The sequence below is a fragment of the Chanos chanos genome, chromosome 1, assembly GCF_902362185.1.
Source record: "Chanos chanos chromosome 1, fChaCha1.1, whole genome shotgun sequence".
NCBI classification, from domain to species: domain Eukaryota; kingdom Metazoa; phylum Chordata; class Actinopteri; order Gonorynchiformes; family Chanidae; genus Chanos; species Chanos chanos.
In genome coordinates, this window is record NC_044495.1 from 28,175,355 (window position 1) to 28,193,143 (window position 17,789).

The 17,789-nt window shown below is 39.7% G+C and overlaps 2 protein-coding genes across 2 annotated transcripts; both read left to right on the plus strand.

Annotated features, from left to right (window-relative positions):
* Nucleotides 1-1,146: 1,146 nt before the first annotated feature.
* tspan33a (tetraspanin 33a) lies at nucleotides 1,147-7,980 on the plus strand. Its single transcript, XM_030781231.1, has 8 exons — nucleotides 1,147-1,436; nucleotides 4,513-4,567; nucleotides 5,168-5,295; nucleotides 5,501-5,575; nucleotides 5,957-6,052; nucleotides 6,213-6,341; nucleotides 6,644-6,805; nucleotides 7,158-7,980. Exons 1-8 carry the CDS (start codon nucleotides 1,338-1,340, stop codon nucleotides 7,257-7,259), a joined length of 846 nt encoding a protein of 281 aa, XP_030637091.1. The 5' UTR covers nucleotides 1,147-1,337; the 3' UTR covers nucleotides 7,260-7,980.
* Nucleotides 7,981-10,864: 2,884 nt separating this feature from the next.
* Nucleotides 10,865-16,212, plus strand: smo (smoothened, frizzled class receptor). The gene is made up of 12 exons (XM_030788104.1): nucleotides 10,865-11,129; nucleotides 11,922-12,130; nucleotides 12,337-12,546; nucleotides 12,921-13,093; nucleotides 13,191-13,410; nucleotides 13,504-13,627; nucleotides 13,734-13,826; nucleotides 14,037-14,145; nucleotides 14,429-14,614; nucleotides 14,927-15,075; nucleotides 15,363-15,497; nucleotides 15,602-16,212. Exons 1-12 carry the CDS (start codon nucleotides 10,865-10,867, stop codon nucleotides 16,210-16,212), a joined length of 2,484 nt encoding a protein of 827 aa, XP_030643964.1.
* Nucleotides 16,213-17,789: the final 1,577 nt, after the last annotated feature.

Below are 17,789 nucleotides of genomic sequence, written 5' to 3' on the forward strand. Positions count from 1 at the left end.
CATTACCCTGTATGAACAATCGAGGATAAAGAGAGAGAGAGAGAGAGAGAGAGAGAGAGAGAGAGATACTGTTGAACAGGTATAGTTACTATTTGTACTTTAGAGTGGCTCCATACAAAAGCAGCCTGAAGAGACTGAACAAGGGGTTCATTCTTCCTAAGAGGTTTTTCAATGAAACTCAGACCTGACCTGTGATGAGCAGCCAGTTGGCACTAGCAAGGTTCCAAAGAACAGCCATTGAAGAAGGCTGCCAGCACTTGAGTGCTACAGAAGCCCCCATCTCTGAATCTACAATGCCAGCCTGAAGGACAAGCATGTTATTGTGTGCTGCAGTGGAGGTAGTGCAGTAGCTTTTTACTTGCCACTCTGTGGGATTCACTGACATGCAAGGAGAACACAATGATTCCATTAGGTTTCATGCTATAGGCACCATTCACCAGTAGGCTGTCTGTGAAAATTTCATGTTCAGCTGAAGCTGGTGATCTACAAACTACCTACTACCTTTAACCCAACCACTGTTTGATGATCTCTATTTTATGTAGCTGAATATTATTCTTGTTATGTATAAACAGTATGTAAATAATTATTGTTTACCGTTTTAAAATCCTTATCACAATATTTAAATTCACGAATTTAACCAAAGTCCTGTATGTAGAATGGTGATTCTGTCACGAACTTTTGCTAGTTTGAGAGGGATGCCAGCACATCAGTGAATGAATATCCTCAAAAGCTTTGAACATCCGTGACGCTAGCAGCATACCATCGGGCTCTCGCTGAGGAGAGTCTGGCTGTCGCCCCTCTAGATGCAGTGCGCTCTAGTGTCATTTCACTGTATTCTTAGCGTGTTTACAAGAAGCTGGCTGGTGGACCGACGTTTTCCTTGATATTGTAAGAAGCTCCCTGATACGGAAACTGGTGTATTACGTGTATTATTGACAAGCTGCGATACGGTGTAAAACTTTACAGTTTTACAAGTTACTCGCGTAACTTTTTCGCCGCTAACAATGTTGCAGAACACAGCTGTAATTTGCCGGGACAGGTGATCTGCCCGTGCGAAAACGGAACGCCCAACGTTGCACACTCGACGCGTCACCAATATGCAACTCATTTACTGATTTGGTTGAACCAGGAAATAACAGGAAATGTGCGCTTAAATTAGCAAACGTTGCCAAGACTTTATTGGATAATGTAATCGATCTCCTGATTCATGTCAATGCAACCAAATTTCCTGCGTAATGCTCATGCAGAATAAATACCTATTGAAAGTTTACTGACACCTTTGAGACAAGCCGAGGTCTAACGAGATCTCTTGACATTGCGATTCTACACTGTTCAAGATGACGAGAGGAAGAGGTTCTCCATCAAAGGAAAATGAATTCACCTTCATCAGTCCAGTTGTCAAGTATTTGCTTTTCTTCTTCAACGTGATATTTTGGGTGAGTTGGCTGACGACCTTTTTTTGACTATATTTCCTCTGAGTTTCCCCTCAGTTCAGAATCTTATAATGAGTGGCGTTGTGAACGTGATTGAGTGTTCTTTCTTTCTTTCTTTCTTTCTTTGTTGTCTCTCAGTCTCTGTCTTTCTTTTTAAAACTAAGAAACTGTGGGAAAAAAACAGTGAGCATGTCTTCACATGATTGTAAGTAGGCTAATGACTGATTGAAGTGGCTCAAAGATTTTATTAAGTTTGGTGTTTTTTCAGCTGGAATTCAAGAGAAGGTCTTTAAAAGTCCTTCACAAATTTCTCTAAAGGGTTCTCCAGTCAAGTCTGTACAAGTATGTAAATGAAATAACTTTCCTACAGAGTTTGCAAAATCAGCCTGACCTTTGCACGGAAATGGGGACAGCCCTGCCTTGACGGGGTTTTGTTTGCCATAAAGCGCATTCGGCGGTTTGTGTGTGTATGTGTGTGTGTATGTACATGTTCAGACACCATTTGTAATTGTGTGAGTAACTATTCCACAGGGCATGTTTTTAACCCAGGAATGCATGTACGTGCTCACTTCCTGTAACAGTATCCTATACAGTTACAAGGAACACAGATTTCCCTAAATGGGAAACTTTTGCTCAAAATAGACATACTGTTGCACAGATGCAGTCATTTGTACTGTATACCTGTTCATATAAACAACAGCAAGTATGCAGTCTGAATTTCATCAGGTGTTGATTTAATTACTATAAGTAAGCTTTTGGGGTAAACATTACAAATTTCTTGTGGTTTTGGTGAATTTTTTAGACTGACAGCCCACGGTTCCTTTTGGAACCAGGCTGTTGCTTAGCAGCAAGTTTCATTGATTCATATGCTGATAGAGCAACACAGTTGTTTTCTGAGAAGTGGGCCCCATGCTTCCTTTTCTCTCTTTCTGTATAGCACTTGGCAAATGAGAGGTCTAAATGAATGATCCCTTTGGACTCATCAATCACACAACCCGAAAATGTTAGAAAACTCTTTCTGAATTCTTTACTCTAGTAATGTTTCTAAGTACATTAATCAGTTCTGTTTGTAAACTGAACTACTGCTGTGTATAATCGATTTCCTGGAGTACAACATCCTCAAATGTGTGTTTAGTCAACGGCCCTGCAGCAACAAACTTCCACTCTCTGTTGAAAAATACAGAGGGTGTAAGGCGATAGATCTCTTTCACAACTGCAACGTTTACTGACTGATTTTCAGAAAGATCTTAAGCTGGTATCAGTATAAACCAGAGAAATTTTGGATAAGTGAACCACATTAGGTGCTTCAGTTTGCCTGTAAATGTGTGAACTGTGTTGAGTGCCGGCAACATAAGCCTTTAAATTGAATTAAGTATAATGACATCGGTCAGGGTGTGAAAATAATGAGACCAAAATTATCCCATTGAACAGACTGCAGGTTCTGAAATGTGAGGCGCTGGTTATGTCCTTGCTCCCTCTGTCCCTCCACATGTTACACGTCACTGAAAGTTATTCTCTCTCTCTCTCTCTCTCTCTCTCTCTCTCTCTCTCTCTGTCCCTCTCTCTCTGTCCCTCTCGCTTCTCTCTCTCTCTTCTGTCTTAAACCCTCAGACTGAACTGCACTGTTAAATGGCAACCATGCAAGGACAGCAAAAATTATCCATCAATGCAATGTTAATACTCAGTTCTTTACTTTCTGGTGTTGATCTGTTGTCAGGGGTTATGCAAGGAATGCATTTGCCTAAGAAGATTTACCATTAAAACTCCCTGAATAATGGGGTTGTTATTGGAGCTAAGTCGTTCTGTTGTTGAGTTTAAGTCACCATTGCCCAGTGGTATACATGCAGTTCCAGCACACAGTATTATATTGGTAAACTTAAGACTGTAAACTTAAATTTACCATGGTAAATACAATCATTGTAATGTAGTGTGTAATAATGATCATGCAGAGAAGGTCACATACTCCATGGAAGAACTGTGCAGTGAAAAAAAGAGAGGAAAAAACAGCCATATGACTTGTGTGAACTTGTGTGTCAGGGGAAAATTGCAAGGAATGCATTTGTGATGTTCTTTCTTGACCTAAGAGATGGAGGAAATGTGCTTTTGAGGAGATTAAAATCAGACTGGAAAATGTTGAAGATTCTCCAAAACACTAGCTCAGAAAGTCATAAGCAAAAGAAAAAAGAAAACAAAATGATGTTGATACTGTTAAAGAGGGAAAATGAAGATGACAATTGAGTAACAGTACTTTTATCAGTACTTTTCCGTTAAAACCAATCAAATTAACTGTTACATTTTCAGATAAAAGCTTAAAAACTGTTTAGAAAAGGACCAACAACTCCCAGTTCTTACACCACTGAAAAAGTAAATCTGTGAGTTCTCTTCATGATAAAAAATGGTAGTATACCTGTACATCCAGAATTCTATGTGTGGCTGAAAGCTCTCAGAATACAGGAATTTTGTTTTATTTTCCTTGAAAAAGGATGTGATGTTTTGTGGCAGTTGCTTAAACACAGCTGTACACTACACTCCTGCACTCTAGAGTCAGACACTGTTTAGCTTGGGCAGACATTTAAAAGATGATGTGAAGGATCAAAGCAGACAGTTAAAAACCCTGATTAATCCTTCCTTCAAGAGCAGAAAACAGCAGTGTATACATCCCAGGTATTTAGCCATGGTCTATATTATTTATAAAAATGTTTAGAGCTCTACAACATCCTGGGTGTACCATGACAAACTGTAGAGACGATATGTTTTGCGTATGCCATGTCCATGAAGAAAAAAAAAAGTTTACATGATGATGTACACTGATTTTAATCCTATGGAACAAACACCAGTTTGAAATTACATGGGCCAAGGGTCCCATAAAACAGTTATGACACTGCTTTAGAAATATTCTTAATTTTACTATAACATTAGAAATTGAGCATCCTTGTTCCATAACAGAGCATTAGCTGACAAAAAGTGTTCTGACAAGTCATGGCATGGCCAATGATGCGCTTAACCAGAGTGTTGGATTGAGAAGCACCACAGGGCCAGATCATATTATGCATGTCTGATCTTCTCTCCTTTTTGACAGGTGATATCAGTGATGTTAGTGGTTGTCGGGGTTTATGCAAGACTGATGAAATATGGTACGTAAATAAAAATAAAAAAAAACAAACTCTTCTGTGTTTTTCTTCCACCGAGCACTTCTACTAATTTTTGTTTTGGTGATGACAGTCAAGTGTGTCATATCCTAACAGACTTGTGAAATGGGTTGTGAAGTGGAATTAACCATTACCAGATGAGGTTTAGAGGTTTCAGTATAAGATTCCATTGTAAGATGTCCCATGCAGAGTCATGCTTTGATAATCTATTTCACCCCTCAGAATAAAGCATTATAATAGTACTGAGAAACTGAAGATATTCTGGCTTGGTCTATCCAAAGGGGCGCTAAAGGATTTTGATGTTTGACTTACATACCAGATCAGTGCATCACCCCTATGACAGTATGCTGGTAACTAGTAAAGAACATATGTTTCAGAGAAAAGAAGGTAAGTGTAGCAGAAAAAAGAAAAACCCAGATCAAAATTTATTAAGATGAAGCTCTGTTTGTTCTCTGTGGGTCCAGTTTTCTGTCTGTGCTGTACAATGAATGAATCACAGTAACCTCTGTTCTTTCACTCATGTTTCTCTCTTTCTGTTTTTCTTTTTGTTGATCTATCTGTCCATTTTGTTGGTGTGGTGTGCAGAGGCAGCCATGGTGTGTTTCACAGTGGACCCTGCTATCCTGCTAATGATAGTGGGGGGGCTCATGTTTCTCATCACATTCTGTGGATGTGTGGGATCCCTGCGAGAAAACATCTGTCTCCTGGAGACGGTTAGTTTTCCAACCCATCAGCTTCAGACTCACTGCAGCCAGAGTTTTACCACTGCAACAGGAGTGAGCTGTTAGCATGTTTTCAACTTAAGCTCCTATACAGTCTGTGGATACAGGATACCATAATATATGTGGTTTGCTGTAAATGAGTATAGCAAGGGTGATGGAACTAATTCCCCCTCTCTCTCTCTCTCTCATCCAACAGTTCTGTATCACTTTGACAGTGATATTTATCTTGCAACTGGCTTCAGGTGTGCTTGGTTTTGTCTTCTCTGACAAGGTAATTATCACATAAAATTACCTGAAATTACAGGCAACTTATCAAAATCATTCTCAGGTGCAACTTAGCTTTACTTTTTGCCTCACCTTTAAATCAGTTAATAGTGTTTGTGATGTATGCATACAAAGTGTAATATCAAAGGAGTCAAACATGTAAGTTCAGAATATTTTCTGAGTAAAGTTTCCAACTCCCAACTCTGAAAGTAAATATGTTGTGGAAGACAGCAGTGCCATCTACTGGCAGTTCTCTGTAACCATATTAACTGATGTGTTATTCACATCTGTTTTAAACCAGCTGATATTTTGACTATATTCATCTACTCTCAAGACTCATGAAATGCAATTTTCTTATATGGGCTTTTGCTCTTCTTTGCCCTCTAAGGCACGCCACAAAGTGACAGAAGTGTTTAATAATGCCATTAAGCACTATAGAGATGATTTGGACCTACAGAACCTTATAGATTTTGGCCAGAGAAAGGTGAGGGACTGAATAACTGTTATTGTCACTATTTGAATTCTGAATTATAAGTAATTAATGCAAGTATGTTTTTGTTATGTGGTTGTTACTTTGTGAATATACTATTATGTAGTTAGCATGATGATTGACATCTGTGACCCTGTGGGCTGTGTACTCCCAGTTCAGCTGCTGTGGAGGAGTGTCATACTTAGACTGGTCCCATAACATGTACTTTAACTGCACGTCCGACAACCCAAGCAAGGAACGCTGCTCTGTGCCTTTCTCCTGCTGTCTGCTCTCCCAGGAGGAGGTATGACACACACACACACACACACACACACAGACCCTGTTTTTCCAACATGACCTCAATGAGTATGAGTGGCTTAGACACCATTTTGTCTTCATGTCTTAATCTTCAGCCTGTTTTGAACGTTGCCATGCTACCTTTTTTCTCCACTGTACTAACATATTGTGTAAATATGTAGAATATCAGGTGTTTATCAGGTGTCATCTGCTCATCTTTGTGAGGGAATTCTTCTGTTTAAAATGTTAAAAATCTGGTCAATATTAGCTGTGACCAGCTGAATATATTTCTCATTGTCTGGCTGTCAGGGAATTATAAATACCATGTGTGGGCATGGGATGCAGGATATGGAGTTTGACAAGGCTGCAGATTTCATCAACACCAGTGGATGCATTGACAAATTAGTCAACTGGTTCCATAGCAATCTGTTCCTGCTGGGGGGTATTGCTTTGGGCCTGGCAATTCCACAGGTGAGAGTCTGGTGAGAGAAAAGAGAGAGAGAGAGAGAGAGAGAGAGAGAGAGAGATACAAATAGGTACAAATAGCTCATGTATTCAGTCTTTCTGGGTAACATTTAGTCTTAGTAGCTAGACCAAATATTTATTTTATAAAATGCTTGTCAGCATTAACGTCTTACTACTGTCACTACTTAAGAGTTATACAGGAATTCCAATGTAGGCTGCCAAAGTAACCTCTGTGATTTGTAATCATTGTAACTGTGATATATGTAGGCCAGCAGAAAAGGGTTTTTGATGATGGCTGAGTGAGTGATACAATCCTGTTACAACAGCTGATACAGCATCTGTTCTCCTCTCTTCTTAGCTTGTTGGGATCCTCTTGTCTCAAGTCCTTGTAAACCAGATCCGAGATCAGGTCAAACTGCAGAACTATAACCAACAGCATCGTTCAGACCCCTGGAGCTGAACCTTCTGGAACAGTCTATTCCATTATTGAGATCATCACTGTGCTGAGCATTGATGTGGAAAACAAGATATCATCATTTGCTAACAGAGGAACATTTATATTTGAAGCGTCCCACGCCCCACTGGTGGACCTTTCCCATGATGACCTCTCAGGGATGTGGGCGTTTACCATTTTCCTTTCTTTCATAATTATCAGAGGAGCTTTTACTTTGCTATAGTTTGCTATAATGTACACCATGCAAGGTAAAGCTCATGTCAAAGACAGAGACTTGGAAAAACTCTCAGACACACTTTGGAGTGTATTAAAAATGACCTCCTTCTACAGTACGTTTAAAGGCGTGTGGATGGGACCATGCCCTTGTTGAAACCGAGTACAATAACAAGACAACTGTTTCATCCAAAACCCATGTATATAAACTCACTGATAAAGAAAAAAGGAACTGACTTTTCATACTGAATATAGAACCATTTTAATCATCATTTAAGTGGGACATTTCACCAGCAAAGGTTTCATTTCAGTTTGTTCTTGTGTTTCCTGTACAGTGCGCAATATGGAGCTGATATGAGTAATTCATCTCCCCAGAGGCCGTGAAACATGCCTGTTACGTTCGCTTTTGTTTTTGGGAAGGGGGACATTTCAGGGATTGCTTTATGCAGAGATATTTACTGTACATAAAAGCATAAATCTTTGAGATTGAGAAATTTCTTTGAGACATTTTGTACTGTTGCGGTAGCTGTGCCTTTTTATAATACAAAACTGTGAATAAATGTTTAATAAACATCACATGTTGGACTGTTTATGGAGTGTAGTATGGTGAACGTTACTGTAATAGATAGGAGCACCTGCTGCGCACTGTACTTCTCTTGTTCATGTTGTGGATCTTGGCAAAGATCCTTTCGACTTGGGATTCCCCGAGAAACAGCAACAGCAGTCTCACTTATAATCAACATTTTCAGCAAGGCCTGTCCACAGTCACTGAGTGTTTGGATTGGCAAACGCTGCATCTCAAGTGTTCATACCCATGGACTGAGTCTCTCCCCATGTCTTTTATAATGTCCTGTTTTCCACTGAAAGTTAAGTTTGTTTTCTTTACTAAACGTTTTAGGTAAGCATGTATTCACTCTCATCACATCTCAAAGCAATGTTCTTCTCATAGCATTAAACACACACACACACACTGTTATTAACTATTGGACCTGAGCCAGGTTTAAAGGGCATTTGTTCAGACTGTAAATTATATCTGAATTGTTCATATTACCACACGGGGGGAAAGTAAGTTACACATATTTTTCCATTTTTCTCCCTGCAATAAACCACATTGCCACCACAGTTTAAACACAGGACCCTCTATAACTCTGTGCTCCTCTCTCTGTTTCATTGAACAGTACAGTAAATTCATTACATACACCACATGCCAACTGAAGACCGTGAATCAATGGAAGAAACGTAATTATGCGTATAGTCTAAGAACATACTATTTTTTTCATCCATGTATTTATAGTTACGCTCCATATTCAGTTAAACCTCACAATGATGTCATTGCATCCATAAGCCTTCACAGTTTGGGAGATTAAAAAGATGGTGTTTTTGTCTATGAATGCATTAGAGAGACTGCAATATAGAGTGTGTCAAAAGTAAGAGAGAGAGAGAGAGAGAAGTAGAGACTGTCTGGGCCAAGCCTGTACTCCGTGTGTATGTGTGTGGTCCCCAGTCTGAGCCTCTCTCTGACTCATTCTTGGGCAGCCATGTTGTGTGGGGATTTTAAGGAGGCACTATCTCAGCACAGGGAGAACAGATCAAAACCGACCAATCACAGCTATATCTATGGGGGGGGAGGGGGGGTGGGGTACACACAACATTCTTGGTGGTTCAAATCAGATACAGAATGCTACAAGATTTATTAGATATCTAAAGATTCCATCATCTTTCTATGACCATGTATCCTAACTACATGCATGCTTTATCCTTATAGCTTTCAATCAGGGATCAGGTTGGTCATTACACGCCTGGAATATATCTAATGTGTTAAATCAACATTGTTTTAAACGTCTTTAATAAATCTTCTCGGCTAACTTGTTCATTGAATAATTGACCACACTTTTGCAGTTACACTTCCTTCTATACATCTTCAGTTAAATGGAGGAATGACAATGGAATGAAAAAGGGGAAAAGGGCCAAAACCACCTTAACTTTATGGGAGGAAGTACTAGTCAATTACCAAGCTCCCTGAGGAAACTTTGATTTAATGTTGACTTGGTGAAAATAAACAAGGCAAACTTTCCTCAAAACCAGTAGAAGCAAATCATTTTTGTTGGAATAATGTAATTATGTGTCCAATATTTACATCCAGAACAATAAACCTTTCCTGAGAGCCAAATAGAGTACCACAACACAGTGTTTTACAGTCAAATATCACTGATACATATAAACCCCAATATTTGGTTGTCTGAATCTCATTGAAGTATTTATGTGTTTGTGCATGCATATGTATTTGAGGGGGAGAGAGAGAGAAAGATTATTCAACATTAACAAACTATGGTAACGTTACCCTGTACATTATAAAATGGAAGAGATAAACAGATAAATAATCATTTTGGTGAGTTCAAATTTATTCAACACAGTAAAGTGATGAAATGACCTATGAATATGAAGGATAAAGCATTTATTAAAGAGCAAACGTTCACCAAAATCTGATTAATAGATCTGTACATCATTGCTGACAACCAGGTGATAACTCGAAGTTTATACAAAGAAAATCAGTTATTTATTTATTTGCACTCACTCAGTGCCCTGTTTGATATCGAGATGTTAAATCAGATAAGTGTGGGTCAAAGTGTGAACATCAATATATATAATGATAAGTCTGTGTATCAGAGATATTCTGGCAGGGGAGAGATTGTTTTGGTGTTCCTACCAGGCACATTCTTACCCCCGAAAGAGGGGGATGGGGAAAGGGAGGTTTTGTTATTTTGATCGCCCCCACCATGTGCATACCAGAGGCTGAAAATAATAACAAGCATAATAGTGGATGAGAAAAAGAATTGGACGCGAAAAAAAAGCGTAAGCAGTGAGTTTAATAACTGCTGGTTTTTTTTCCTAACCTAAAACATTTAGCCCTTCGCAGCAAAATGAGGAATGGGGGGAGTATTCAAGGGGGTTGGAGCGCGCAGCCTGGGGATCAGGTTTCAGACTCTCAGACTTTTCAAGGCAACTTTTTTTTTCTGCAAAGTGGGGGATGGTGAACCTTTCACACATTTGCTTGATTTCATTTTTTGGAACAGTTTTCATCTGAATAATAGGAGAAGACTATAAATGTCCTTCTTGGAGCTCAACCGCAGTCCATTGCGTTTCGCTTGTGTTTTCAGCCAAGTTATAGCGTAAAAATGAAGAATATTCCACGAAGAACCGGACGAAAGAGGAAACATAGAGAAGTTTTGGAGTGCGTGAAAACACGCTTCTTTCAATAAAGATGTCGGGACAGCTACGATCAAAATACTCTCACTTGGGAAATTCAAGTTTTCATTTGCAGGAGGAGATTTAAGCTTTCACAGGCCCGATACATTTGTTTGTCGTGGATACAGATTTCGAACCGTTGGATCCCCAAGATGTCTTCCCGGTGCCTCAGCTCCATTGTTGGAGGGTTTGGGATGCTTTACATTTGGGCTGCTGCTGTAGTGGTTGCTCACGCGGCTATAGGACAGAAAAACGAAACAATATTCAACGATTTTTGTAAGAAAACTTCAACATGCGAAGTACTGAAATACAATACTTGTCTTGGGTCACCCTTACCGTACACTCACACGTCCCTAATTCTTGCTGAGGATTCTAATACTCAAGAGGAAGTTTTTGAAAAGTTGGGCATGTGGTCCGGTAAGCTTTTTTGTGTGAAATGAGAATCAAACTGATTTATACAAATTTATACAACATAAGAATGAGAAAAATGCATGAGGAACAGCTTAAGTGATTGTCTTCACTGATAACTAGTTTGCATGGAGCCAAAAGTCGGTGCAGTTAGATTGAAATCAAAAGTTTTTTCTTGTTTATTTGTCTCCCCATTTCTCAGTACCGTTTATTAGATAATGACCAAAGCGAATACTCAGCGTACCTGTCATTTACAAGTTAACGGTACAGGTTACTGAAGTGTAATTCATTTTACTTTCAATTCAGTTATACAATTTGTGACATACATTACAAAAACACAATTCAGTGTGCCAGAAACTACAATATTAACTTCCACAACCACGGTAAAGTGCATAACTATATAACATTTCTATCATCTAAAGCATTCAGTGGGATTTCCTCTTCATAGTTGTACATTTACATAAGCACCAGTTAATGACCCATTCATCTTATCCCTCTACATTCACATTCTAATCCTAAAATCCTTAGGGTTGTCCTCGCATGTCCATGCTTTACAACCCCCAATATCTCACACCCATGAGAAAGGCTGAGAAGGTGCAAAGTCCTTGAACTACCTGAACGGAATGGAGTAATTAAATGTTACTGTCCTACCATTTTTTAAAAATTATTAGGCTATTTTTTTTTACATGTCGTCTCATATCGTAATTACAGTTATCTACGAGGTGACCCAGCAGTATTTATCTGAAAGCAGCACAGGTAGATGGTTATTTGACCTCACATTCTCTTTTTTGTCTGCACCAGGTTTGAGAAATGCCCCTAGGTGCTGGGCAGTCATTCAGCCATTACTGTGTGCAGTGTACATGCCCAAATGTGATAATGGCAAAGTGGAGCTGCCTAGCCAACATCTCTGTCTGGCAACCCGTCGACCATGCAACATTGTGGACCAGGAGAGAGGATGGCCAAGCTTCCTAAAATGTGAAAACAAGGAGAGGTTTCCAATGGGTTGCCAGGTATAGCGTTATTCATCCCTATATTCCAGTGCAGTAATTTTTTGGGCAGTATAAATTAAATCGCAAGAAGAGTGATCTGGGTGATGAGAATGGTTTGTGAAGATTCATTCTTGTCCTTTTTGAATATGTTACCTGAGCATCTCAGTCATTGCCCATACTCCCTTAAAAATTTGGAAGTTCAACAAACATCCTGCGTTTTGTTTCAGAATGAGGTTCAGAAAATCAAGTTTAACACTTCGGGACACTGTGAAGCGCCTTTAGTAAAGACGGACATCCAAGCAAGTTGGTATAAGGATGTGGAGGGCTGTGGTATTCAGTGCAACAACCCACTCTTCACAGAGGAGGAACACTCCGACATGCACACCTACATCGCCATCTTTGGTTCCATCACTCTCCTCTGTACTTTCTTCACACTGGTAACCAAACACAATCTGGTCCTCTGATTCACAGCAATTTCTTGACTTTCAACGTAACAGCTATCTCCCACTAGAAATGTTCAGTAACATAAACAACATACTTACTGCAGAGTTAATCGGGAGAAGTTCTGTTTCTGAGTGTATGCTATACTTGTGGTCCACATGTTACACTTTTGATGTTAGGCTGTTTTTGAACAGCTTTGGTGTCATGTAGCAAATTTCTGTGAGTGTTGATTCAGGAACAGTTTTAGCCTTCCATAATCCTAATGAATAAAATTATATTAACTAAAGGGAGATGATCCTAGATGAACAGTCTCACTTTGATACGCTTCTTACCTGTGAGTGCTGGGATTTGTCCTTTTCCTCCTCTGCAGGCTACATTTCTTGCCGACTGGAAAAATTCCAATCGCTATCCTGCTGTCATCCTTTTCTACGTCAATGCCTGCTTCTTCATTGGCAGCATTGGTTGGCTTGCGCAGTTTATGGATGGAGCCCGCAAAGAGATTGTCTGTAAAAGTGACAACACCATGCGGCTTGGGGAGCCCTCGTAAGTTCAGAGTCACAGAAGAGAAAAGACGTTGCTTACAGAAATTGCTTCAAATGAATTCACTCACTCATTGGGATCTTTGATTTCTCTTGTATAGGTCAACAGAAACATTGTCCTGTGTCATCATATTTGTGATCGTTTACTACTCCCTCATGTCAGGGGTCATTTGGTTTGTTATGCTTACCTATGCCTGGCACACTTCCTTCAAAGCCCTTGGGACCACACACCAGCCTCTGTCTGGGAAGACTTCTTACTTTCACTTGGTGACATGGTCCATTCCTTTCATACTCACTGTGGCTATACTGGCCATTGCAGAGGTACAGCACTGTGTTTATTAAAATTTCACATACATTCATTTACTTTTCTTTCTTTACATTGTCAGGTGATGGATTATTTTGTGTGTTGCACAGGTGGACGGAGACTCTGTGAGCGGTATTTGTTTTGTTGGATACAAAAACTACAGATATCGTGCAGGGTTTGTGTTGGCTCCAATTGGGTTGGTACTCATTGTCGGCGGCTATTTCCTCATAAGAGGTAAGAGAACTGTGAATGTGATGATATTTCCACATTTCTTAAGCGCCAAATGTGTATGAATGGGAGTCATTAAGTTAACACATTTCTTTGTTTCTTACTTTTGTAGGGGTCATGACATTGTTCTCAATTAAGAGCAACCACCCTGGACTTCTTAGCGAAAAGGCTGCCAGTAAAATCAATGAGACCATGTTAAGACTCGGTTAGACCCTTGTCTGCTCTCTTTATTTGGTGACTCAGTGCTAAAATTGCAACGAATAACAGATCAAAAGACAGTTATCAATTTCATCAATTTTTCTTAATAAACTCTGTCCTTTTTTCCATACTCTCATTTTAAATTTTTTTTTTTTTGCTTCAAGTTAGCTCTTATATGTATTACTCTATGTTATTTATACTTACTTTTCATTTTCAGGTATATTTGGATTCCTTGCTTTTGGTTTTGTTTTCATCACTTTTGGATGCCATTTCTATGACTTCTTTAACCAGGCGGAGTGGGAGAGGAGTTTCAGGGAATATGTACTGTGAGTGACTCTTTAAAATGACTTTGCCCAGCCTTACCACTCCCATTAAAACACACCCAAAACAGACCACAGACCATGTTTGTACTGCTGTGAACACCACACTTCCTCACTTTATTTATCTTTGGTTTACACGAAAACATTTCATCAAGTAAATATATATTTCTTATTTGACCACTTAAAAATGTTCATGTAAGTGCCATTTTTGTGCTTATGCAAAGCCGATTTACGCCCTCAAGCTTTGTCTGCTCTGAAAGGGAATGACAGCATAATTCCTGTTGCACAGGTGTGAGGCCAATGTGACAATCGCTCATCAGACCAACAAGCCGATCCCAGAGTGTGCCATCAAGAACAGGCCTAGTCTTCTTGTAGAGAAGATCAACTTATTCTCCATGTTTGGCACAGGCATAGCCATGAGCACCTGGGTATGGACCAAAGCCACCATTCTCATTTGGAAACGCACCTGGTGCAGGTAAACCTTTCCTTCTGCCATGCTTAAAGAAAAACAAAACCTTAAAAGACCTTAAAAAAAACAAAAAACAAAAGGAATTTGTTCGCATATTCAAAATCTAAGCCTACTCACAATGATTCCTCCCAAAGATGAATGTTTTTACAAACATGAAACTCAGCTATCTAAGGTAGTGGAACACATCAAAATCCCATTATTGCCGTGGTTTAAAAAAGGGTGAAACCTTCCTTTAAGCATGACTTCTTCAAGATAATACTCAGCAGTTCTCCCAAATTGCAGTCAGACACAATGTTAACTATCTGTGCTAAATCAAAGGATAATCGGACGCAGCGATGACGAGCCAAAGCGGATAAAGAAGAGCAAAATGATAGCCAAAGCCTTCTCCAAACGGAAGGAGCTCCAGAGGGATCCGGAAAAAGAACTGTCTTTTAGCATGCACACTGTCTCACATGAAGGACCTGTAGGTAAGAGTACTACACTCCACTAGATACTGAAGTTCCAACATATCTGTCACATTCCGAGATGACGAGAAATGGACCAGCCTGAACTGTAGTGATTTGATAATAAGACATGAAGCTTGTAAGAATAAAGAGCTGTAAAATCCTGAAATTGTAATATCAGTTTTTCATCTGGTAAAACTATTTGTTGCAGTGGAGGATGTAATGGGCTGTCAGAAGAAATATGTAATAATATTAGGACAGCAGAAGGCTTCTTGTTTAAAAAAGTGTTTTAATATGTATTCTTTCTGCAGCGGGTATAAACTTTGAACTGAATGAGCCGTCTATGGACATGTCCTCAGCATGGGCACAGCATGTGACCAAGATGGTCGCCCGCAGAGGAGCTATCTTGCCCCAAGACATCTCCGTCACACCCACTGGGACACCTGGTCAGTCCTACAAGACTATAGCTCCTAAACATTCAGTCTCAATGAAGTCTTAACTATTATTTTTAGATGACCTGTTATTAAATATCTTGTATATTTTGCTACAGTGCCTCCACCAGAAGAGCGAAACAGGCTTTGGATGGTTGAAGCAGAAATTTCTCCAGAAATGATGAAGAGAAAGAAGAAAAAGAAGAAGAGAAAGAAGGAGGTACGCCCCCTGGGACCCGCAGATGAAGGCGATAACCCCACATATCGTCGTCGAGAATTTGGACCCAGTTCTGTGCCCCGTCTCCCAAAGCTGCCTGGACACAAAAGCCTGGTGGCCAATCTACAGAAGCAGCAGTTACAGCAGCAGGAAGAGGAGGATGTCCTCCCAGGCTCCTTTCCTGAGTTTCGTCCATCCTGCCCTCTTCCATATCAGCAGAGATATGGAGGATTGGAATATCGCACCTCTGGACGACGCAGCCAACATCCAGGCTTCAATCTGATGCCCAACCCTCTGGTGTTTAGAGACGGCCACCATGACGATTTCCAGCCTCCCCCATGGCAGTACAACAGAGCGCTACGCCATTCAGGGGAAGCGGGGCCCACGACAGTGGGTTCTAGTAGGACGGCCCAAGGGCCCTGTTCAGAGGGCAGACGAACCATGGTTGCGCCTATTCATTCCAGAACCAACCTGATGGAAGCAGAGCTCATGGATGCTGACTCTGACTTCTGAGTTAATAACTGTTTGAATGCAGGCAAAAAGTGCTGGATACTTTAACTCTTGTGGTGCTCCCCCTTTAACTATAATTGGAGACATGTGTTGTTATAGAAGTTAAAAGGGAAAAATGACAGGACAGCTTAAAAGGCCAGTGTTGATCATGGCGTGTTTGGAGTAACTGATGGAGCCCCTGCATTGATACTCAGCAGCAAGTCGTGTTTTTGAAAACTGACCATGGAACAACCATCTAACGAAATATGCTACATCAGCTTTACATCCTCGATTCCCAACGTGCCATAGTTTCGTGGAAATCACAACATTCTTCCATGATGTTGCTTAAAGCAATAAAGTAACCAAGTTCAGGATGTGCCCACAGGTTCAAACTGTTTTGAAAGCTATTGGACTTAGGTCCCATTTCCTTGGACCTCATCGGAGGAACTTGCAAGTGGTACTATATTGATGGAACTTATAAGTGGTACTGTAAAAATAAAAATGTACTTGTAACTATTGTTATTACTTTTATGTAAGTTGCCTGGTGCAATCACAAACAAGAGAAACTTTTTTTCCATGTTAGGGGGACAGGAATGTATGGGCATCATTAGATTGAGAAAATGAAATATACAATATTATAAACAAACTGAAAACACCAGTTATTCAGTGCAAAAATATACAGGTTGCACTGTTAAAGCTGAAAGATTTCTGTACAGTTGTATCAAAAAGGGTTATTTTTGTACTTAAGTAAATAGTTATTTTTCAAGCTCTCTTTTGTATTGCATTGTACCATATGATTCAAACCTAACCTGATAGATGCTGAAATCCTGTAGCAATGTCCTGTAAGTGAAGAGTGAAAGAAAATCTCTTATTGTTTCTTATGCCTGTGGCCTTGTGCTAAAATTATTTACTTTAATGAATGTCTGACATGTTTGTATATGCGCAGCTACAATGTTCACAGTGACAGTGCACAGGACAAACCTTTTTGTAATTATAATTAGTGGGGACAAAGGGACATATGAGAAGAAGTGGTTTTCGACTCTGTGAGAAGTGATGCACTGTTCACATAATTACATTTAATGAAACTGATTTCAGGATATGTTGTCTTTTTAAGCAGTGCAAGATATGCCCTTACATCATGTTCCCATTGGGCTTCTCATAAATGCTTATTTTAGAACACACTTTTCCTAAATAGTGTCAGTATTATGAGGTTATATGACTATGAGCTGTTCTTCACACCAGTTCTCTTACACTGCACTAGGTTCATTATGTATCCTTGCACAGTAAAGACACAATGGTAGACAAGTTGTATAAGAATAAAAACTGGCTCAGGTGGCAACTTTGTATAGCTATATATCGGAGTTTCACTGATTGTTCTATGAATGCACAACAGGTAAATGATCCACTAACCCCATCCTGGTGTATATCATGATATATGTAGTTAACAAATACAATAAACATCTGCGTTCCTAGCCAAAAAGACAACCTTGATTACAGGTATGGGCTCTCCAGTTTCCATTTCAGTTGTTCAAAAAAGAAAGGAAACAGCAGAGGAAAACAAGATTCAGAGTGGCAGGAGAAGCACACAATTAGACCAGTCT

Excerpts from the sequence above, each read along its gene's own strand:
- tspan33a (XM_030781231.1), top strand. The coding sequence starts at position 1,338 with ATGACGAGAGGAAGAGGTTCTCCATCAAAGGAAAATGAATTCACCTTC. Across the intron at positions 1,437-4,512 it reads TCTTCAACGTGATATTTTGG|GTGATATCAGTGATGTTAGT; the intron begins GTGAGTTGGCTG and ends CCTTTTTGACAG. Across the intron at positions 6,342-6,643 it reads GTCTGCTCTCCCAGGAGGAG|GGAATTATAAATACCATGTG; the intron begins GTATGACACACA and ends TCTGGCTGTCAG.
- smo (XM_030788104.1), top strand. The coding sequence starts at position 10,865 with ATGTCTTCCCGGTGCCTCAGCTCCATTGTTGGAGGGTTTGGGATGCTT. Across the intron at positions 15,076-15,362 it reads CTCACATGAAGGACCTGTAG|CGGGTATAAACTTTGAACTG; the intron begins GTAAGAGTACTA and ends TTCTTTCTGCAG. Across the intron at positions 15,498-15,601 it reads CACACCCACTGGGACACCTG|TGCCTCCACCAGAAGAGCGA; the intron begins GTCAGTCCTACA and ends ATTTTGCTACAG.